Genomic DNA, 24368 nt, shown 5'->3' on the forward strand with positions numbered 1-24368 from the left:
ACCTCACGAATACGACCTACTTTACATATTACCCATATTGCATTATACAACATGGCCGACAGGTTAGTTGTGCTTGTTATTTTCTTCCCGTAAAGCCTGGCGCACACGAGAGCTATCAGCTCAGGCAAAATTCATTCGTGGCTGTTTGCTTAAGCAAATATCTTCCGTGTGCGCGCAACTTTACGCAAGATTTTAGTCACTCGGGGCGAAATGGTGAATATCTATTGTGTTTGATAAATTTCGCCACTCGTGGCAGAATGCTTTCCGTGTGCGGTGAAATGAAAGCTATCTGCTTACGCGTACTCGTAAGTGCGCATGCGTCGCGAATGTTTACATAACAACAAAATGGCTGCGCCCACGGAATGGAGGAGGACCGATTCGTCATCCGAAGATGACGAGATATCGCTGTTGCTTTTGCTGCTTTTGCGGCGTCGGCGATTGAGAGCGGCATGTCGCAGGAGATGGACAAGGTCATGGGTTATGAGAAGGCAAAGCCAAGGAGCCTACTGCAACCTCATACAGGAGTTGAATGCCGAAGATCCTGACAAATTTCGTCAGTACCACCGACTTGATAAACAGTCTTTTCAAGACGTATTAGAAATGGTCAGCCCATTTATCACTAAACAGGACACCACAATGAGATGCTCTATTACTGCAAGTGAGAGGCTGGCTGTTACTTTACGTTTTCTTGCAACAGGTAAAGGGAGAACATCAAATCTCATTATCAAGCCAAAGAAAAAAAAATTGTTTTAAAATTTTCAGTTCAGTAGAGATTTTTATTTTTATTTATTTTTTCCCAACATATTCAGTCTACATATCGCATCTGTGCATTTTAAATTTTAATTTTTGACATGATGAAATTAACTATCAACTTTTGTTGATTTTCTATGAGAAGATATTATAAAGAGATATTTGAACAAAGAATAGCTGTGGCTGCTATAATACAACAAATCTTAACTCATGATTAAAACAAAATGGAAAAAAAAAATTAAGAACATTGAGATGAGACTCAATTTTGCTTTTGAAACCTACTTTGTAACCCTGCAAAAAATTGAGATGCGTAAAAATTTCACAAAATTATTACCGGTATTATCTAATTACATAATATACCTGTTTTATTGAGCTTCTCTGCAATTTCAGATACAGCTTGGTTCCTCTTATCCCTATTCTTGAAATCCTTTGACCTTACATCATACAGACAAGGGTAATCCGGCCAAATGTCAACAAGACTCTCTTCTAAGAGAGCGTCATTCACAAATTCCGAGTCCGTGGGCGCAGCCATTTTGTTGTTATGTAAACATTCGCGACGCATGCGCACTTACGAGTACGCGTAAGCAGATAGCTTTCATTTCACCGCACACGGAAAGCATTCTGCCACGAGTGGCGAAATTTATCAAACACAATAGATATTCACCATTTCGCCACGAGTGACTAAAATCTTGCGTAAAGTTGCGCGCACACGGAAGATTTTTGCTTAAGCAAACAGCCACGAATGAATTTTGCCTGAGCTGATAGCTCTCGTGTGCGCCAGGCTTTACATACACGATGTGTTGTTTACTAGTAATCGCACGTTTTCCTAAACAGTATGTGAACCTTTGTCGCGTCGTCAGACAGAAATTCACTTTTTAACACATGAATTTTGCGTTTTTTTCAATTCAGCCGAGTCGATTTATCACGGTGGAGCAACAAATTGATTTCTGTCCCTTCCAGGGGTAAAACAAAGATGTAACCTAGGCCCAACATTTTTCAATTTTTTTTATTTTAAAATGATCCTTCAGACATTTCTTTCTAAACACTGATGTGACCCTCACTGGGGGCACACCAATTAAGAGTCCTCTGTAGATCTTTGGCGGTAATAATATTTATCGGTCAGGGATTGAAATGGAAATTTTCTCCTGCATGCATAGTGTGCATGTTGAATTTGAAATTTACCTGCACTAACTTGTTGTGAAATGCACCACTTTTAAATAAAATTGACGGGTTCTCGATTGATGCGATTGTGAAAGAATTTGATTTTTTCTAGTTGTCTCACAATCTTTGTTGAACTTAATTTAGACTTCGTGAATATAATGAGAAAATGTTGTGTTAATTTCTACATGCACAGCGTGCACATTATATTTTGAGTTTACTTGCACTAGCTAATTATCTATGTGCACCAGGGTATTTCGATCCCTGTCGGTACCGGTCATTGCATTGATTGGTACCCTATTTGACCGCATTCAATCACAGGGCCTGGCGATTTTTTAGTGTCGATACGTGGGCAGTACTTACTGTAAAACATGTCTTTTTCGCTAGCATGTTATTTCAGCTAATTTTGCTAATCTGTAATTTCGCTAATTCAAGATGTCAAGAATTTAAAATAGAGTATATTCTCACAATGAAATTGTTTACACTTTAGCTAAATTAAGATTCAGTTAATTCATGCATTGAGTCAAAATCGCTAATATGATGTGCAGCTATTTAAACTTGTTTTACAATATTTACCGGGATTATAGTCGAACTCAGCCAACACATCTGCTTCACTGATATATTTTTGATTAACTCCCATGACTGTTTTGTTCTTGATTTCAGTAAAATAGTTTTGTACAGTAGTTTATTTCATCGTAATAAAACACTTAGTATAGATAAATTATTCGTTACCCTTGCCGCCATGTATCGTTCATTATTTAATTTTTACCGTGATATAGGGCAGTCTGTACTATGAAATCAACAACTCTTCCAGACTATTAACTCCGAAGTTCTACTGCTGGCTGAATTCAAATCTGGCAGTTTGGCAGTCATCTGTCCCAGTATATATATAATGTAGGCTAATCGTCCAGAAATAAGACTGATTTTTGGGGTTTCAGACCGTGGATAATTGAATTTTATGACATATGCTTGCATTACATTACAAAACTGTTTTAATTTTATAATTTTGATTATTTGAGCAAGGGTAAAATCCTATACCAGGACATAGTCGGTCTGTCCCATAGACGTCCATGTATTGAGACGAATAGATGGTCAAGCCCCTATGCATTCAATTCAATGACCTGATACGTGAATATGTCATGTATTGCATATCATTGTAAGCCTCTTTCGTAAAATTAGATTTTGATTTTTATCCAACGAAACACAACTACCCTTTTGCTGAGGGCAACCCTTGTTCATAATTTGGATTTTCCTGCGACATTTGTTTGGGCAGCTTGATATTGTGTAATAATGAAAGACACATTCATGGTAGAAACATTCATTTGAGATGTTACTTGACTTTTTTTTACAATCAGTTTTCAACTTCACCTGCCAACAATTGTATGTTAGTGGTCACTCACTTTTTGGGATACTTATTGTGCACAGGTGTGCAGTATAATATCGCCAGAAGACTTAGTTGTTCGGTAAAATTTTGCAACAGAAATGATGATACAGAAATGATATTGGATTGATCTTTAAATATTCTATGAATTCCTGGACAATAAAATCACGATTCCCATAATAATTTTACACACATGTATAACTATATGTTTTTATAGTATTCAGTGAATGGCACTTGCATGGCTTCCCCTTTTGTCTGATGTTTGGTAGTGCACTTTCACTTCAGGGAAAGACGAAAACAGTTGACTGCTACAACTCAGAAACTTTGTTCAAATTTACTTAAAGATGATTCTTTTTTTTTTTAAATGTCTATTTTAGGGCAACCAAAACCAGAGAACATAATTGTGTCGGCATTTCACAGGCACTTTTAAAACAAAACTTCCTACTTCTATAATTTTTTTTAAACAGTATCATCTTGTTATAAAAATGGCTCTTTGTATAAGGAGCTGCATACATTTAATATTTGTGAACTTAACATGTTCCTGTTTTTGCATGTATGCTTCTTATTGCCTCAATGATACTATAGCCAAAGTATCGGTCCTATTTGGCATATTTTACCACAGCTTGCTTTTGTTAACCCTCACGTTCCAAATGATGATCAATTTACAGTATTTGTAATGTGATAAATTATGTATGTAGGTGTTGTTTATTATAATAAATAAAATTGTGGCTAATATTCAACTTTCATCAAATGAACATGTACATGAATTGGATTTAATTTTTAGCTGTTTTGGGTGGCTCATAGACTGGATGAACTTTTATGAAGTCTATGATTCCCTTTCTCAAACCAGTGAATTTATAACCTGATGAAAATCTGCTGAAATTAGACCAAGTAAATATTCTACATTTTTTTTTTAATTATAGAGCGCCCTCTGGCGGTTGCTCTGAGAAAGTAATAAAATAATTTGAACTGATTAAAGTTGAAGATTGTATAGCAATTGGTTATGTTTTCTAGAAGCTAAAGAAAGAATGATGCTAGATATTTTGACCTAACTTCACTACCTGCAAGTTAGGTACATGATTACAGTTGTGTGGATGGTACTGTTTTCAAAACTTAATGGTCAAGCACCACAATTCATAGCTGCAATGTTGCAGGCTCACATCAGATTCAAATTTTATTGTTTTTGGTCTTGTTAGATAATGTGTGGTGATAGGGTGTAAGAGTGGTTTCAATGGTGACGTGATATACATGTTGATCACTGCAGTTCAACACTATTATGTTGACTGGAAACAAATCCCTGTTAACACATGCAGAAGCCAACTTGTTTCTTTTGAACATAAAATAGGACTTTATACCCTGGTACTCTAAGTCGATAAAACTGTGTCTGTTTTTAACTAACAGTTGTTTCTTAAAAGTGAGGTATTAAATTAGAACATGACAACATTTGGTAAAAAATATTTAAAACAAAAGTCCTTTTTTTTTAAAACAAAAGTCATGTTTATTAATCCTATAGAGTTATGTGTTAAGGATTTGCTATCAAAAGAGACAAACAAAAATCACATGTGCAATTCATAAAAATAGACTTAAAAAGGCAATCAAGTTGTGAATATGCATGTGAATCTGGGAAACTAAGTTTAATTGCACAGGATCTGAAGTTGGAATAGTATCCTACTATTCTATCATCTTAGCCTGAATCATAAACGGAGAGAGCAGTTGTGACAATTCAGGTAATGAACAAATCTTGATGTTTATGTAGAATAGTAATTGAACAAATAAGGCATTAGTTTTCAACATCAATAAACTCTTCCTGTTCAGTACCATCCACTGTTGTCATCTTCATCTTGCTTCTCAATTTCATGCCCAATAATACAAAACAAGTTTTCTGAATAACTTGGAAATAATATTCTTTTCTAACATGTTGCTTCCTATGTGAAAAATTGTAAAATAAATGAATTACATTTAACGTAAATTTTACCGTAGTTTATAATAAAATGTTGAGATGGTGATGATCTAATTATTTACCATATTCCTCTTTATTACTCACAGGATACACTGTGCAACTTTGTCTGCTATACAACTATTGTAATTTTGAGGTTATTAGTGGCAATAAATTTTCTTGGAAGTCACTGCAAATTTAAATGGCAAATGACAGTTTTTGGAAAATTATCATTACCTAAAATGCTCAATGAAATTAATGCTCACTGGCTCCGGAAATTTGGGAAATTTAATTGATCATAATGCATATAAGACCAAAGAAGGACTCCTGCAGGTTATGGATGTGTACTTTATTGTAGTTGTTTTATAATTCACATACCATGTCATATATATAAAATTTTTGCTTACTTACTCCATTAATGACTTGCTAATAATCTCAATTGTATTTGGTATCTGGTATTCAGTTTCCCTGAAGTCAAAGTAAGAGTAAATATCAACACTTAATTACTGATTGTTCTTGCTTACCACATGAGTTATTTTGAACACATGAATTGTTTATTAGTCCTCATTTGGGATTTATTGATTGACCTCTATGTGTACATGTGTACATATATCTGTCCATTTAACTGAAGCTGTATTTGGACATGTCTTGGCTGAACACACCTTCACATAAACATCATACACTTTGATTCTAGATGGCTGAATGAAAGTCATTTAAATGTTAACAATTCTTAAAAATCTTGCTGTTCTGCAATTTCAAAACTACTGTAAAATTTGTATTTGTATTTCTATTAAAATGGTACAATGCAACAGAGGGGATGCGGTTTCTATTAGAACATCTACACAAATTAGAAATTGTGATTTTTTTCGTTCTCAATTGTTCAAAAAAAATGCGGCTTCTAATACAGGGTAGATCTTCGTCGTACATGAATGGATTTTGAGTATACTTTTTAACATACATTGGAAATTATAGAACATTGTACATGGTTTTGTGTTTTTAGACCGGTTTTAAAATGGCTGACTGGTGACAATTTTGTTTTAATTTACTTCTGACATGCCTTGATCATTCATTTTTAAACTTTATAGATATCATACAACATGTCATACATATGCTGTTGTACAGCCATGTCTCAAAGCATCAAATCAAATACATTATACACCATGTCATTTGTTCAAAAGGACTGGCTCATTTCAAATTTATTCACTATTGAACCAACAGGGACTTTTTTATTCATTATTATTATACATCTACATGTAGCACCAGATCTTTACATATGAAAATTTACAGTGTGCATTTTTCATTTGCTGCTTAAACCTACCATGCTTGGCAAACTTGTTGTGGTTTTTTGCGTGATGTAAATGAATCCATGACCTTTTTCAGAACGAAGTTCTGTATCTGTAATTTAACAGAATCGTTAGTATATGCATGTAAATTGTAGTAGATAGTGATTGACAAACAATACACTACAGTGTGTGATAAAACATTAACTCACAAATTACAACTAGCTTTAACTACTTACCTCATCTGGTATTCTTCGAAGTACAGTTTCATACTGGCTCTCTACATTCTTGTCCTTTTTGCAATCTTTTATGTTTGGTTGAGTAAAATATTTACATGGTGGTGCCATAGAGCCTGGAGTGGTGTAGTCCTGTAAGTGTAATTGTTATTTTAATTAATGCAATGATCTGCATCTCTTTGAATGATGTTTATCCATGATGAGGCTCATACTGTGTCAAATTAAGGTCACATTGTCAGTGCATGACAGGTGTTTTTACATGAGAATCAGCAGAAATACTAATACTAGTATTTGTAGCAATATATTTTTGAGTTTTTATAGTCAATGCTCAAGGTGATTAATTGTTATCTAGTCTTAAATTCTCATATCTTCATATCTATCAACCTTTTTTAGCTCCGCTGTTGACTTTGTCGAGCAGAGTTTATCATATAAGTGATTGTCCGTCGTCGTCTGGTGTCCGTCGTCCATGTCAATGTTTTACTTTTTCAACTTCTTCTTGAAAAGCCTGAATGCTTTGATACTTTGGACTTGATATAATTTAATGATGCTTCTACTATCAAATTCTCTAACCAGATCCTTGCATTGTATTCAACATAGGGAAGGGCATCAATTATCCAATCCTTATACACAATGTTAGCTAATATCAAAGTCATGTACAAATTAATATGTTAATATGTCAAATTTTATTGAGTCCAAAAACATACTGAAGCGCCATCTGACCACTGAGTGTACATTGTAATGTATTCATATTAAATTGTTATGTGATATAACAACACAGAACATTCTTACCTTGATGATGGGTTATCATGTATATTTGGATTGTCTAGGACTACTTCCTTCATAACATTAATGCACTCATTGATTGCGTCAATCTTGTGAAATCCAATCTGGAAAAGAATGTGGTAAACATTAATTAGGGAGAAGGCAAAATTAATTAATTTCATGCCAACTTGTTAAACTGTACTATCTTTAGGGCTAGGATGTCTTAGACAAAATAAGAGTTACAAAAAGGAGGTTAATCAATGCACCAAAATGTTCACTACATTCACCTGGTTTGAATGAAATTTGACAATGCATTATGGAAATCCAGTTCTTCATTGGCAAAAACATTGAATTTTTTGCATTTTAACTTTAAAATAGCCATTATTTGGCCATTTTTGCTCAACTAGTTGATCTCTGTATGAGTTTGCAATCATTGATCACACAATTGGTATGCTGGAAGCAGGAAGGTCTCAGAATGTCATCACATAGTGTTTTGAAGCATGGTACAGTCTTTGTGAACTAGACTTTTTTGTCAAAGCAAGTAATCATTCTGGGACCAACCACAATATACGGCTGCATGTGACGTCAAGACAACATAATTAGTCTCTATGAACCCTATGACTTGAGCCGGCTCGAGCCAGCAAAAATAAACCCTTGCGGTTGAACCCCGATTCTTCAGATGTGTTCTTCATAATACTAGTATAATATAATTCTAATGGTGCAAACACAGTTGTATGTTATGATGGATTTGTGTACTTACCTGATTCATGTCCCATTCTTCAATCAGATTTTCTTTTAAGCACATTGGGTAACTAAAAACAGAAGTGTATTTTATATATCATTATAAGAAAAATAAAAATTTTGACTTCGTCTCCCTTATGTAGAGTAAATAATGGTACAATGCAACTTGGTACATAAATGCTCTGGTACAATTCACAGATCTGATTAGTTGTTGGTTAAAATCCATGCATATTAATTGCATAATTTATGTGCTTACAAATTTCATACTGTACTAATAATAATAAGCATACTAATTAACTGTCTTTTATACTGTTCATATTGATTTGTACAACTTGTTGTATATTTCATTGAGTTTACATAAAATATACCTTTCTTCCGTTTCTTCCATTTTCACATTCAATGTCTTGTTCACCTTTTCATAGTGTTTTTCTATATTACAATGGGTAGAAAATATGATTAGTTATACAAAACAGATTCTGTTGAACAAATGTACCAACAGGTACATGTAAATTGTTAAACGTTGTTAAATCTGCAGACACTGGCAATTATACCTGAACCATATCTTTAAAGTCATGTTGTCTGCAACATTTTTGAAAGCCTTTCAAATTTCTAGTATTGGAACACCAAAAACAAAAATAAAAAAGCATGGTTTTAATCCTTGCCAATGTTATTTTGAAGCCAAATACAAATACAAATACAAAATTAGTTGATCTCTGTAGTAATACTAAGTGAATTTTGTTTTATGCTGAAACCACTGAATAGACATAATGTGGTGTGGGGCAAAATACTTTGCTTGAGTGAGTACACCTTGTAATCTGCAAACATTTTGCCATGTTTGTGCAATCTGTATTTGTATTGTTTTTAACTTACCAGTGGTTCCCTTTTTCTTCCTACAATGTGTGATACATTTTGTAGTTGACGCAGACCTCTTACACATTCGGTGTTCTTCAAGTATTGAGTCCTGTAATTTAAAATAAAATAAATATGTTAGTTTCAAAACTATGTGATACCGGTATACTATTTTGAACATGAAAGGGTGCAGCCTCCTTTCAAAATGCTGGATTCAGGGCTACTTGAACATTTGACTTGTAAAATAGTCTTCCTGCAATCCCTCTCCTTTGGAAAACTTGAGAACAAAATAGATGCAGCCCTCTTATTTTCTGGTTGCTGGGGGAAGTCTATCACTTTAGTGATTGTGATAAATTTTTGACCATATTCTAGCTAATACTAGTAGTGACTATTGACACAAAATAAACAAATCTGATAGCAGTCCACCCAAATATCAAAGCAATCAGTGGTTTCCAAAAACTTTAAAATAATATTTGTGACCAAAAATTACAAAATTATTTAAGATATCATCAACAAATACAGTCTCAAGAATTTATACACGTGTATACTTTCAAGGATTATAGTATTCTGACCGAACTTGTACTGGTTATCAGGCAGATATTTTGTTATCCCTGTTTAGTAAGAATTAGTAATAACAGCACAATGATCCACAAATGTTAACTCCACTTACCAATGTGTGATTTATTTTTCTTTTCTTTGTAACTTCTTGTCTACGTAAAATTAAAGATACATTGTAAAACCATGCTCTCATCCCAAATTGTGTTGGCAAATGCATAACAACAAATGAATTTTTTTTAAAACATCATTAAAGTTAGTTTTTTTCGAAAGGAAAATATGCTGCTGACAATATTACATTATTTTAAGCAGTCATTGGAAGTCTTTGCAGTCAGTGTATTTGTGTACTAATGTAAATATGTATGTGTGCCTTTTGCATGAATATCTGAAGAACCATGCCACATTTCAGTGAAATTTGGCATACAGTCGCTCTGTGATAATGCACAGACCTATTTAGTTTTAGGTTTAATTCAATGCAAATTCTCTAATTTCAATAGAACAATGTACTGTTACTTGGAAGCCCTGGGATAATGCACAGACCTATTTAGTTTTAGGTTTAATTCAATGCAAATTCTCTAATTTCAATGGAACAATGTACTGTTACTTGGAAGCCCTGGGATAATGCACAGTTTTTCGTTAAAATCTGTGCGTATTTCATAAAATTTGCCAATTTTCAGCTGGTTCCACAAAAATCCCTCAATAACAAAACTTGATATTTAAATAGCATGTTTTTAATATGTATAAAATTTATACCTGTTTGATTCTGGAAATACTTGTGGAAGATCCTCATCACTGCTTGTATCATTGTCAATCAGTATCTCCTGAAAAAAAAGTTCAATCAATATGTATTTCAGATTATATTTTGTTTAGTAGATCTTTCTGTCGTTAGTTATTACCGAATTGCATACGTTTACGAACAATGTTTATAATAACAATTTTGAAAAATTAAAATAATTCCAATTTAGTTACACTGTGTATTTGATAAACAGCTTATAGCGAAAATATACCTGCCACATTATTTCACAAACTTGTGACAATATTCAACAGTGTTCAGTAAATGGGCAACTACTTTTGTGTCTGTCTACTAACCTTTTGTTTCATATTTTCATAAAACTCTAAAAGTTGAAGTGCAATCTTCATTCTCATGATGTTGCTGCTGTCAAATGTCATTGAATCCATGGCTTGTCCATTAGTAATACACTTTGCAAACTGAAAATAAGAATTGCATGCACAATTTTGAGTACAAGGCTAAAGTAATATTTTTGTATGGTCAAGGAATTGTGAAACACTTTCAAAAATGAAATCAGACATCATGTCCAATATATTGTTATTAATATTTTTTCTCTGTAGTATATATAAATGTATTGATGTCTGTTACTTACCAAACAAATGTATGCACCACAGCTGGATCCATCATTTTGTACTGGATGCCATTCTTCATAGGCATTCCAATTAAAATCAGGTACAGCTTCATTCAGCTTCTTTGAACGAATCTCAAAATATTTACTGAAGCGACACAATAAAATCACATGAAAGTTATTAATATATATTAACATTATGCAGGGTTTCAGTTGTCTCAAAATCAGTTTAGGACATTTTGTCAGACTTGAAAATGAGTGTCTTGATTATTTGGCATGTTTTGAGTTTAAAAACAGTAAATAATTAAATAAAATTAAGGACATTTTGAAAAACTGAACACCATATAAATTACTTACTGCATTAATTTTCCATGTTCTACTTGTTGTTTATTCCCTTTATCTACATGGTGTAATGGATCAAAGTATTTGATTTCTCGTGTTATGAAGTCCATAATCTGTAAATTCAAACGTGTTAAATTACTCATTCAAGCGAAATTCATGTTACCGGTATATAAAATGTTATTCTGGATATTAATATGTAATAGTATGTGAATGATTTTGTTTCGAACCAAGGAGCTGGATCCAAAATCAGCATTCCATTAAAAATAACTAGTATCAATTCCAAATTTAAATCAATAGATATCTTAAATCACATCATAGTTTAACTGATAACTTCACGTATGATTTCCTTCTTCAATTCACCGTGGAGACACATCAGTATATGGCACCTCTGTGTTTGATTTTGTCAACCTAAATACATGTTTATAGTGAGAGTTCTGACAATTTATAATGACGACGTGACACCCTAAAAAATTAACCTTAGCTGGCCAAGATTTGATGTACATAATTTAATTTTTCTGATCTTGTTCGTGTTTTTCAGATGGACTTTTTTGATTTTATGAATGTTGTGCCATTGCTGATCGCAATCAAACTTTATAAGCAGGTTATATAACATTAATGTCATTTGTTTAATGGTCTGATTCAATATGGGTGACTCAATTTAGATTTGTTTGCTATTTTACAACAGCTGTGTCATGTCAATTTTGGGCATTGTTAATACTTGTGTGCTTCATCAAGTTTGTTTCCTTGTGAAAGCATGCAATAGAGGCCTTCAAATGGCGTTATACAACCATTCCACATTTACCTTGATAACCATCATGATTTTAATGTAACCATTAGGGTTTGTATACTGAGTATTGCTGAAATTTAGAAGTGAGAACACTTGCTATTTAAACATTTCAATTTTTACAGTGTTTATTTACTTACAAGTAGAGTCCAGTGATTGTTGTCATTAATAGGTAGAAAAAGAAATTTCACCTTATTGAAATCAACCTGCCAAGAAAAAGTTTAAACACTTGTATTAGTATTCTCAGAACAGTGCTCACAGAGAGGAAATTAAAATTGTAATTATCACATTTATGCACTCACATGAAAATAAATAACAAGCATGTACAAAATATTAATACAACTGAATAAATAAATTTAAAACTGCCGATGCCAGTTTACTGTAAATCACCTCTCAACACTTCTCAACTTGTCATTCTTCAAACTTTCCCATACATCAGCCAATGTTTTGATTCAAAATGCAAAATGTTAAAATTCGGTTGTTTAACTTGTGATACAGGTACTGTTGTACTGGTATACATTGTGTTAGTAAAATTTGATTTATTTCATTTTACTAAATAGTTTTCTGTATGATGTCTGAAGCGCTCAAAATAAAATGAAAGACTTTTCATGTATGTACACATACCTTTGGCAACATTAAATACATGCTATCAATTGCTAGGTTATAAGTGGGTTGCTTAATACCGATGACAAATTACAGTTGCCTTAATTCAGAAATTACCCTTTGTCATGGTTACTTGTTATATAGGTCAAATACATGACCTATATAATCCTACTTAATCATGTGTAATTTTCTACATTAAATGCTCTTTTGTATAAAGTAAATTAACAAACCTTTTTATTCAGGTTTCGTTCTATACAACCTATGTCATCATTTGATAACAGTTGATACAATGATGGATCAAAACATACCATGTGCTGAAAATATGAATAAGTGGGAATCATTATTTCTACAATAGGTTATATTTACAATAGTATGCCAGTGACAACATGTTAAATATGTGAGAAAAGGAATTATTTAATGTTGTCCTTTTTAGATTCAAAACAGGTGCATGTATATCAATATCACATGTGTAAATTATCATGACTTGCCTGATGTGCTTCTGTTATCAAAATGTCTATATAAGCCATTATTATCTATTATAAAAAAAAATATATCAAGTTCAACATATCTTAAACCACAATTATGACATCATAGTATTTTATTGAGCAGTGTTTATTTCCCAGAATAGATGAAACTCTTGATTATCTAATAATCTTCTCAAAATCCCGAGTTCGGGGATTCAGACAATATGCTTTACCTTGTTGAAAAGTTGTTGAGACAGACCAGGATTATTTTACCATGATCAAAGTGAAGAAGTGAATCTTCCTGTTCTCTTTTAAGTTTACTCATGGCCTGACTGGTTTTCAAACCTTGTGACTTCATTCATATCAATCCAATTGTCAAGTGGTCACTCTGCTCACTAAGCTATGCAGTAGTTTGTTGACAGTTCCTTTATCCTAATGGTTTTTGCTCAACTAAAATGATTTTAATCACATAGTGCCATGCGTTTAAGCAATGCTGAATGCATTTTCAAACGATGGCCTGAGGGACTGTTATAGGCCTCTACACAGTCATTCAACACTGTAGGGAAGTTCTCCTGTAGTACATTGAGGTGATTGACAGATAGAATATAATCATTAAATTACTAACTAAATCGCAAGTTACAGAAGAAAACGCAGTATTTTATCACAACTTTCTTTTGACCACATCTTTGTTGTACATCCCAACTGGAATGACTTGGACTGCCCCTTGAAGTAAAAAAATGGAACCTGACCAATTTCTGGAGATGGATTGTCAGACAGTGAACAGAACAAATCAACACGAAATGATCAAATTAACAAACACATGCATGACAATTCAAATCCCATAAATTCACCTTTCCATGCAGATGAGCTCTGCCCATATGCAAATATTACTATGTCATCCAGATGCATGCATAATAAATAGAATTTTGCAAACACTTTACTTGAAATCATTTTAGTTGACACAAATTTAGACCTGACAGACTGTCAACAGTCTGGCAACTCATGATGATATATGTTCATACAAGTCTATTTGTTGTTTATGATTATTATTGTTCATCTACACTAAAATAGTTTCAATACAAACGCATGCAGCAACCACCTGGACACAAACTTTGCTGTAATAATCATTATCTGTTTGATTTAGCATTGATTGGATTGTGGTCAAGATGCTCAAGTCAGATAACCACTGCCCTGGTGTTTCTGGCTTGATATTTGTAGTTTGTGTTTATCCATTATATATTTACATATTATCAGAAACAGGCAAGGAATTTGAATACATGTACTCCCCATTTGTACTTACCTGTGTGCAAAAATGACCTGTTGCCCACTGATCCTCTTTGAGTACATCTTTAGCAGTTATATCAGCAAGTTTCTTCTCTTCTGATGAAAATGGCCCACCATCAATAGTTTTAAACATCCATCGACTTATTTTATATGTTTGTGTCCCAGCCACTATATCATTGTTTAGCCATAACTCAATTTCCCACAGTTTGTGTACCTGCAATTTAAAATTTATTCTTGAATGATTGTAACTATTTTGCTCAATTGCTAAGCAAGAAATTACCCGTTTGATTAACTATTAGGTGGTTGTAACTCATAATTGTTGAGAGAATAATATTATATAAGCTTGGTTTGTTAAACTACTAAGAAAGTTGTACCACTTTTGGTCTTGTGAATCATTATTGCGCCATTCCTATATTTCAGTAGACCCAATTTTGTCTTCATGTAGATTGTATACCATCACATTCTATTCATATGCAGAGCATAAATAGTTTTTGTATATGTATAACTATAAACCATCATTGTATGTACACAACCATGTCATTCCTTTAACAGTAAATGACAAAGTGTAAATAATAAACCTACCTACTGTTTTTTCTTCTGTGTGGTTTTTTTAATACAAACAAGACGTTTCTGAATCGTCCAATGTTTCTTGGTATAATTTTAACACTTTAACTAAATTTTTAATTAAATCATCAAAAAGTCTACATACCTGATCTTCACGGGCATCTGTTCTACATGTTTGTTCATTTTGAGAGTTACCTGAAAACGCTGTTAGTCATAAAAAAAATTGGTAAATAGTTTGATCAACTCTGAATTCAAAATTGTATGTATAGTTGCTCAATTTTGTGACTAAGAATCAACCCATTTAGTTTGGATTGGCAGATGAATTTAATATTGTATCTTTCTGTGATGGTGGATGGGATAAATTATTTTATTATTTATGGCATGCTTTAACCAATTTCATTCACATCCATATGATTTGCTACTGAATTAATTTATTTTGCAATTTGTAGACTCTTGCTGGTTTTAATTTCATGTGTCATTTATAAACAATTATGGTACACTTCCTTGTACACTATTTGAGTGCAAATAATGACTGTTATTGATAATGATAGTTGATACATTCCCACTGTGCAACAGTTAAGTGGTTCTAGCTGGCACTCGTGACATTGATGTTCACTTACCACTGAACTCTGATTGAGATTGTGTAAAAGGTAATCCCAACTTGACCCTTCCAAGATCGTCTGTGGTGATCTCTGTCTCTCTGCATTGTTTTTTCATGCCCGCTATCACTGATGAATTCCTTGTTGAATTCCTAATTTCATTAATTAGGCGCTGTAAAAATACATGAGTGGTACTGCTCATGCTGTTCATAAAGTAGCTATTGCGACCAATGTCTCTGAAAAGTTGTTCAGCAGTCTGCGAATTAACTACCCCCTTCAATTCAGGCACATTACCAATTCTTCGCAGCACTTCTTTTTCATTTTTTGTATTGGCCTCGTGGAATCTGTCAAACATTGCATACCGTGTACCTACTCCAGTTATTGGATGAAGTGTATTATCCATCAATGTTTGACAGTCAAAACTACTACAAAAACCATCCTTCACCCATGGAAAATGAACTACCATTTTTTTATCGAGTCCCAATTTAATGTTTTCCTCTGTTGCTTCAGCGACTCTACCTTGATGTGGATGAAACATCTGTGGTTCCCGGTTATTGCCATGTGCAGCAATGAGATGAGCCATATCAACAATGCAAACAGTTGGCTGATGCTTGAAGGACAGTAGAATGTCCACATAGTCTCTTGGGCCTTCCATTCTTAGTGGGCATTTTATTGCATATACTATCCCGTGTGGACAGGTTGCTGCAAGAACACCTCCTAAGCAAGGAGAAAAACAAATTCTTGATTGTTTGTGTACAGATGAGTTCAGTATTCAACTTAAGCAAGTTTATAGTTCAAGAAATACATTTACATTGGAGCATATTCTGAGGTGAAGAATACCTGGGTTACCAAACACCACATTATTTGTATGTTATTGGTTACATATTATTCTTAGGTAATTCTGTTAAGTAGTGTTTTGTTTTGCTTACCTGATGCACCCCATATTTGAGCGAAGATCTTGTCATATTTGTGTCGTGTTTTTAATAAATGCTGTATTCTGAGAACACAGTCAGATTTACTGCCTTTGTCTGACACCTTGAGTGTTTTGCAGAGTGAACGAAGAGTTTCTTTCTTTAATGAAGCAGATAATGGCACTGATTTATTGAAGACAACAAATACATGCATAATTTCTCAAATAATGTGAATGCAAGTTATGGGGTACTACACGAAATTAATATTATTTGCATATTATGATTTCTTAAATTGCTAATGTTCTTCATTGTGTGGCCAAATAAATGGGTTTACCGAATAATATAACAAAATTGTCTGGGCTTGACTAAGTTGTTTAATTGGTTTTTAATACTTTGATTTGTTTTCTCTACCTCAGAATGGTGTAATAGTTCAGTTAATCTCTCTTCCTCAATTACTTCACCGTCTAGTACTTCTTGCCCATTATCTGTTTCACGGTGACACTTTCTGTGTTCTGTGTTAAAAACTATGTTGTTTTTTCTTGTATTCTTACCAATCCATGGTGCCCAGTAAGTATACGATGGTTTAACACTGTACTGGTTCTGCCTGCCTGTTGTAAAATGAAATAATTAAGATATTTAATTATACCTGATGTGTGGTCAAGTTAGGAATGAATACATCTATGCCAAACTGTGTTAGTGATCAGGAGGACATAACACACATATCATCGACCTAACTGACAGATTGAAGATTGAGGGCAAAATACTGTAAACCATTAAAACTGTCTATTAGAATTGTTAACATTTTCAGATTTTGTGAATCTCAACTGACAAATATTTTCAATTCTCTATTTTTGGCGAATATATTTGTCATTTTTGTTATTTCCAACAAGTTCTTGAAAACTACCAGCTTAATTGCTTTGATACTTGGTTATCAAATTGAGCTGGTAGTGTTGAAGAAAAAGTCTTATGGATGTGTGTTGTTCGACTTGACTACCACAATGTTCTTTTAGGACAGCAGAGCTATTTCACTGCCAGGTTGCTTGTCTACAGCAGAGTGTTAAAAGGGTTGATGAAGTGGACAGCATGAAACATTGTGATGTGAATGAGATGAATCAAGGTTTGATTATATAATAATTGGTTGCAAAATCTTTAGTATTATATTGATTAGAAACTTGTCTTGTAGTTTATTCTTTACACACCTGTGCTGTATGCTCTTGCAATTATCTCTTTTGTCACTTGCTTCCAGAATTCTTCTGCATCTACAGTATCATGCTGATCAGAATTAGCTGGAACCTCTAGTTCACTTACTAATAAGTATTAAAAAAATTTCAATAAATTTGGCATAATGTTGACACTGATTTATATTGGCCCACTGGATTATCATATTCTCTTGTTAACTCGGTTGTAGACAAAAATGACAGAGAAGAGCTGTTCATATGGGTTTTGATTGTCTGTCGTTCGTCAACAGTTGCATTTTCAACTTGAAAACTACTAGCGTGGATACTTGGTACGTAGGTGGACCTTTGTCAGATCTGTTTTAGTGAATATTTTTGTCATTGTTGGTTCAACTTCCAGGCCCATTATATTTGTAACAAGATGATAACAATTGTTATTGCCATAGCAACAACCAAATAAACTGCCATGGTCGTGATATGGCAAGAACACTAACAACTATAGTCATAGTCATACAGAACATTATCCCCTTTGTTTTGAGGAAGACACTTAGCAGAGTTAGCTGAGCTAACCTCAACCATTAGGTCACTTGTTCCTGTAAAGCACCATCTCTCCATGTGACAAGATTCCTGTAAAGCACCATCTCTCCATGTGACAAGATTCCTGTAAAGCACCATCTCTCCATGTGACAAGATTCCTGTAAAGCACCATCTCTCCATGTGACAAGATTCCTGTAAAGCACCATCTCTCCATGTGACAAGATTCCTGTAAAGCACCATCTCTCCATGTGACAAGATTCCTGTAAAGCACCATCTCTCCATGTGACAAGATTCCTGTAAAGCACCATCTCTCCATGTGACAAGATTCCTGTAAAGCACCATCTCTCCATGTGACAAGATTCCTGTAAAGCACCATCTCTCCATGTGACAAGATTCCTGTAAAGCACCATCTCTCCATGTGACAAGATTCCTGTAAAGCACCATCTCTCCATGTGACAAGATTCCTGTAAAGCACCATCTCTCCATGTGACAAGATTCCTGTAAAGCACCATCTCTCCATGTGACAAGATTCCTGTAAAGCACCATCTCTCCATGTGACAAGATTCCTGTAAAGCACCATCTCTCCATGTGACAAGACATGAACAGTCAATTATAAACTTGCCATTCAATTGGAAAGCCACTTTTCTATTTAAATCCAGTGTCAGGATTGGTGGATGATATCCACATTGAACGCAGTTGTAGTTATAGGAGTGGTCATTCAGTGCCTCAAAATGACAATATCCATTTAATATATCACTTTCTGGTAACTTCTCCTTCCAAGTGCCTTCAAATGCTTTTGTTACACGACCAATAGCTGAGTGAGACTGAAAGATGCATTGAAACAATATTCTGTGAAAAATTAGCAACTTTGTTTAGTGTTGGATAATGCAACTACAGATGATATATGTAGCACAACTGCCCTCTTGGTGGTATAAAAACACATTTTTTTATATTGTATGGTATATATAATACGGTATATAAATATACAGCTACAATGTTTTAATAAATTGTGATGCAAATTGTAATAATTTGTTGAACATAATTTTTAATTGAAATACTGATCTCAGTAATTGGCTTAAAATAATTTGACTAATTTATTACAAATTGATCAGGTCTATTTTTCTGAAAATCTTGTAATACAATTTGTGTCGTTATTACAAAATGCTCCTTTACAAATGGGACTGTCCTTTATTATATCAATACTTTGACAGTGTTGTTTTATTGCTATTCCTAAATATTATATATTGTAAGTCAAACTTGTTCACTTTCCAACAGTTTCAAGCATTCTTTTTGAACTATATATTAATTCCAAACTCAGACAAGCAACATCTTATAATTTTATTGTGCAAAGGTGAATTACATGAGCTTGTGCAGTGATAATGGATTTGACTAATATTTTTGTTTAGAATGAGACTGATATCAAATGTACCGGTAGTATATACATAGTACAAACATGCCTTTTGTTTTAATTGTGTAACATGCATAATATCTCATTATGCTTCCATAGTGAGCAATTTTTGTACTTACCATTAAATTGTTTCTTAGAAAAATACACATTTGCAGTGATAATAGTATATTATCATTAAAGTTGTGGATTCCATCTGCATATTCTTGATATCTATAAAACACACCACATTTTGGGCACTTCTTACAACATGTTTGGACACCTACATGTGATATGGTAAAAGTAAAGCCAACATTCTTAAAATTTCGTGTGAAATACTTGATCATCTGAATATTCACATAGTTAAATATTTTACATACTGTTAAATCTGCATTAGAAGCTGCATCCCTAATAAAAGTCACATCCATTCTTGAGAACCCAAAATTCCCCAATTATCATATGTGCAGATGCTTTAATAATAGAAGCTATTCTGTTGTATTGTACCATTTTAATAGAAGCACTGCTTCTAATACAGATTTTACAGGCCTTATGAATCTCAATCTCAAATTGAAACTTTGATATTCTCCTTTCAGATGACATGATATCTGGACATAACTTTTTTCTGCAATCAGATCTCCAGCTGCAATTAATTTTTAAACAGGTAAAATTACGTGTTGACTATATTCACAACAAGTGTGGTTTCTGAACAAGACATAAGAGACTTGTGCAACAAAAGATTTTATCATTTGTTCATCTGACTGAATGAATATTCCACAGCCAAGTGATGAAAGGCAAGTTGGTTCACACCAATTAGACATCTGTATGAATATTGTGGTGAATCAAATTCATTAAATTCTGTCCTTTTTGGATAACTCTATACATACCTGAAACTATACCATTCATTGTTATAATCTTGGCTTTGTTGGATATAACCATAGGTGATGTAAGTGGTTCATCACATATGTGGCACATGGTTTCAGTTGGAATTAAACATTTCTTTTGTGAAACATCTTGATTTATCATATCTTGTGGTAATTGTGCAGGTATCAGTTTGGCTGTTAGTTGATAATCAATCATAATATCCAACAGTTCATCTGATGGTGGATACATGCATCTATTTTCTGCTTGTTCATTGTTTTGTGTTGTTGTGACATGCATGTCATCATCTGATTCTGTCATAGTTTGCAGTCTATTTGGGTATTCTTGAAACACAAACAGTCTTGCAAGCATTTTATGACAGCATCCTTTCCCAGCTGAACAAGGGCATCGAAACTTGTTGGCCATCTGGTCAAACGTTACAACTACCCTTTGAAAATAGCTGTACCAATTTTTTTCTCCAGTAAACACGGAGAAATACAAATTTCTCTTCTTCACATCACAATCTGAAAACATTGGGTGAACTAGGTCAACTTCTTGTTCAGTAGCAAGTTGTTGCATTTTTTGACATGCTTCTTTTCTTTCTGTGGATATAATTTTTACATTTGTTGCCTCATTATATGTAGTTCCTGTATCTGTGGTGGGGCCTGATATGAGGCTGAATACAGGACACTTTGGACATGAACACATTCATATGAGGGAAAATCACCACGTGAGGCTGCCTGCAATGTCGCTCTGCAGGATGGATTTTCACATTCAACATTTTGTGGAAATCCAGCAACTTTCTTCTGAATGTGAAGTGGATAGCCAGTTCCTTGCATTACCTTTGATACCATGTAAATACCATTTTTTTTATCAACACAAACTGATTTGTGATGTCTCTCTTGACGCACAGTTAGTCTCTTGCTATGCATCTCCCTTGAATGCCGAGAAAGGTGTTTTTTCTGCATTATGCGGGAACACACTTTACATTTGACAGTCTGTTGGAATTTTGTTTTGTTTTTCTTGACTCTAATTCTCTGGTTATCATGACCATCATCCTCTTTTCCTGTGTCCTGGTCACTTCCATTTTTTATTCTTGGACCAGTGGACTCTGCCTTGGCACTTGGACCAGAGGGCTCTGCTTTGGCACTTGGACCAGTGGACTCTGCCTTGGCACTTGTTCCAGTGGACTCTGCTTTGGCACTTGGACCAGTGGACTCTGCCTTGGCACTTGGACCAGTGTACTCTGCCTTGGCACTTGGACCAGTGGACTCTGCTTTGGCACTTGTTCCAATGGACTCTGCTTTGGCACTTGGACCAGAGGGCTCTGCTTTGGCACTTGGACCAGTGGACTCTGCCTTGGCACTTGGACCAGTGGACTCTGCCTTGGCACTTGGACCAGTGGACTCTGCCTTGGCACTTGGACCAGTGGACTCTGCCTTGGCACTTGGACCAGTGGACTCTGTTATGACAAGATGAATTCAGTTTAGCGGTATCTGTCAATTGTTGCTATGTATTTTTTGTCAGGTATTTAGTAACAGTCACTGGAATCTAAAATTATGGTCAAATTCATGAAAATACTGTCTTAAAACATTTATTGGTACATCATATATAAATAGGGAATACTGCAGAATATCATGCTTCTTACCATCCCCAACATTTCTTGCATGTTTTTTCTTCAGGTGGTTAATTAAATCATCTCGCCTTCTGATTGATTTTTTGCAGAAGGCACAATGAAAATGAACTTTGCAAATTCCATTATGACAGTTTTTGTTGCACTTCAACATATGAAACCCTGTGGGAAAAAAATACGTGTCATCTGTATTTGCTTTCAAGATTGCATTAAACATTCGAGTAATAGGTGGTTAACACTTATGACTTGTGAAGATTGATATGTATTACAATACAAGACCAATCATGATGTGTATGACTAGTCACCAAGATGTGCTTACTCATTCCAGACACCTGGTACCATTGCTGAGATGTTAGTGGTTCATGGTGGTCAGTTCTCTATTTTGTTAACAGTGATCTATGTATCATGGACCTAGTAACATTTTGTGACACTATTTATTCTTTTATATTTTTTAGAACAAGCTGTATGGAAACCAACATATCTGCATTGTATACTGGATATAATGGAAATTAATGAAGGCTAACCTAGAATGATCAACATTGAATCGATAGAATATTTTAATTTATAATGAATGTATTCCTTTGATAATCATATTCAGATGTGTTCATTTGTTACCAATTTTTTAATTGTTTCTTTATACAATTCTTTATTCTCCTTAGTGTTTAATTTTGCTTGTTTTTCACTGTAATTTATTGGAAATCCTAAAATTATATTTGCTCATTCAATAATACTTTATTTTAATAACAAAGACCAATCAATATATCAAGTCAAAGGCTTATCCTGCACTTGCCTAGAATAAACAAGTTTAAACTTCACATGTACTTCATGTTCCAACTCTTCTGGGAGATTATAAATGCTCGTTTGAGTAAAATTTGTTTGAATAAAGAAAAATAAAATACCTTTGAATTCTATATGATGTTTCCAGTGTCTCGTCTTCATGTGAGTGATAAACTTCGTCTTATATTTAGGCTCAAATTCAAAGCATAGTTGACAGTCCACTTTACCATTTATATTCAGTGATTGGAATCTTGAATTCCATGTATTTTCATCACAATCAAATATACCAATACTCTCTGAGATTAAAACAATAAGTGACAGTTACCATTATGACAAACTCAAATTACACGAGATAAGACAGTGGACTTTTGAAAAGATAAGGTTCAAAATTGTTTTTAATAAACATAAAAATATTTGTATTCCATTTTTCTAACAAATTTAACATATTGCCCACTGAAAGCATTCTTGAATATACTGAATGAATGAAGGAAAACTGCATCAGATAATGTGTTAAACTTCCAAGAGCATTCTCTAAATTTATAATGTGTAACAATACCAAGATCTGTTTGATTGTAAAGTATGACTCGCTGTCAGTAAGTTGGAAGATGCTGCCCTAATCCCTGTTTGAATTGACTAATTTTCAGATTATATATGACATGAAACATTATAAGTCTATTAGAAGTCGTATTTTTATATGATGGGCAGATGAATAATTATTAGACCATAGATACTGAAATGACGGAATAAAAACATGTTTTGGCACATTTTTTACCAAATAATACTGTAGAATACTTTATTTTCACTTGGGATTTATTTTCGCTGAAGGGCTGCTTCAGTGAAAATAAAATCCAGCGAATATACATTTTTTTCTGTGTCTCACATTCAACTCATCAAAAATCAGTGAAAATAAATTCCATGCAAAAATGCTTTTTCAGCGAAAATTAATTCCAACTAAAATAAAGTATTTCACAGTAATATATGCAATGTATGAATGAAACCAGGTAAAGGCAGGACTCTGAGAGAACATAATTGTTTTACTCTTCTGTGCAAAGTGTCAAAACTATGACAGTACTACACTCTCAAAGATCTGTAATGGTACTTAGATAGCATATTAGCATTGTTTTCTTTATGGGGTTGTCAATCATTTTTGGCATCAGAATTAGACAATTATATTTTCCCAACCAAAATCATGGCATGTATATTTTTCTTGCTTAATTTTTGCTTTCTATTGCTACACTATTTCGAAACTTTTATGCATGTAGTTCATGTCATATTCTATAAAGGACCATGAGATTAATGCTATTATTCTAAAAGGGACCTTGGAGTTAATATAGAACATGTACTACCGGGGGGGGGGGGGGGGGTTACTCAAGATATAAAATGTTTTTAGCTCCACTGTCGACTTTGTCGAGCGGAGCTTATCATATGAGTGATTGTCTGTCGTCTT

General features: G+C 33.8%; 3 protein-coding genes and 2 long non-coding RNA genes across 5 annotated transcripts in view; 2 read left to right on the forward strand and 3 right to left on the reverse strand.

The window, feature by feature from the left end:
- LOC144344222 (uncharacterized) overlaps positions 1–24368 on the reverse strand; it is an 80577-nt gene that overhangs the window by 4777 nt on the left and 51432 nt on the right. The window lies entirely within an intron of this gene.
- On the forward strand, positions 26–23055 carry LOC146746625 (uncharacterized). Its single transcript, XR_014929089.1, has 3 exons — positions 26–62; positions 20247–20314; positions 22600–23055. It is a non-coding gene; the product is annotated as an uncharacterized LOC146746625 (long non-coding RNA).
- Positions 318–1085, forward strand: LOC146746626 (uncharacterized). The gene has a single exon (XM_085498494.1). The coding sequence runs from the start codon at positions 346–348 to the stop codon at positions 751–753; it is 408 nt and encodes a 135-aa protein (XP_085354620.1). The 5' UTR covers positions 318–345; the 3' UTR covers positions 754–1085.
- On the reverse strand, positions 6550–18265 carry LOC146746627 (uncharacterized). The gene is made up of 20 exons (XM_085497794.1): positions 17757–18265; positions 16969–17165; positions 16576–16717; positions 15668–16363; positions 15193–15251; positions 14500–14697; positions 13224–13268; positions 12966–13049; positions 12273–12338; positions 11364–11461; positions 11031–11154; positions 10738–10857; positions 10402–10469; positions 9764–9803; positions 9115–9205; positions 8613–8673; positions 8264–8315; positions 7531–7628; positions 6745–6873; positions 6550–6620 (listed from the first exon to the last, which is right to left on the reverse strand). The coding sequence occupies exons 4-19, from the start codon at positions 16299–16301 to the stop codon at positions 6813–6815; spliced, it is 1899 nt and encodes a 632-aa protein (XP_085353920.1). The 5' UTR covers positions 16302–16363; positions 16576–16717; positions 16969–17165; positions 17757–18265; the 3' UTR covers positions 6550–6620; positions 6745–6812.
- LOC102807956 (uncharacterized) lies at positions 21103–23253 on the reverse strand. The gene is made up of 3 exons (XM_085497795.1): positions 23044–23253; positions 22160–22306; positions 21103–21973 (listed from the first exon to the last, which is right to left on the reverse strand). Exons 1-3 carry the CDS (start codon positions 23081–23083, stop codon positions 21129–21131), a joined length of 1032 nt encoding a protein of 343 aa, XP_085353921.1. The 5' UTR covers positions 23084–23253; the 3' UTR covers positions 21103–21128.

This window comes from Saccoglossus kowalevskii, chromosome 4 (genome assembly GCF_978046115.1).
Source record: "Saccoglossus kowalevskii chromosome 4, keSacKowa6.1, whole genome shotgun sequence".
Taxonomy (NCBI): domain Eukaryota; kingdom Metazoa; phylum Hemichordata; class Enteropneusta; family Harrimaniidae; genus Saccoglossus; species Saccoglossus kowalevskii.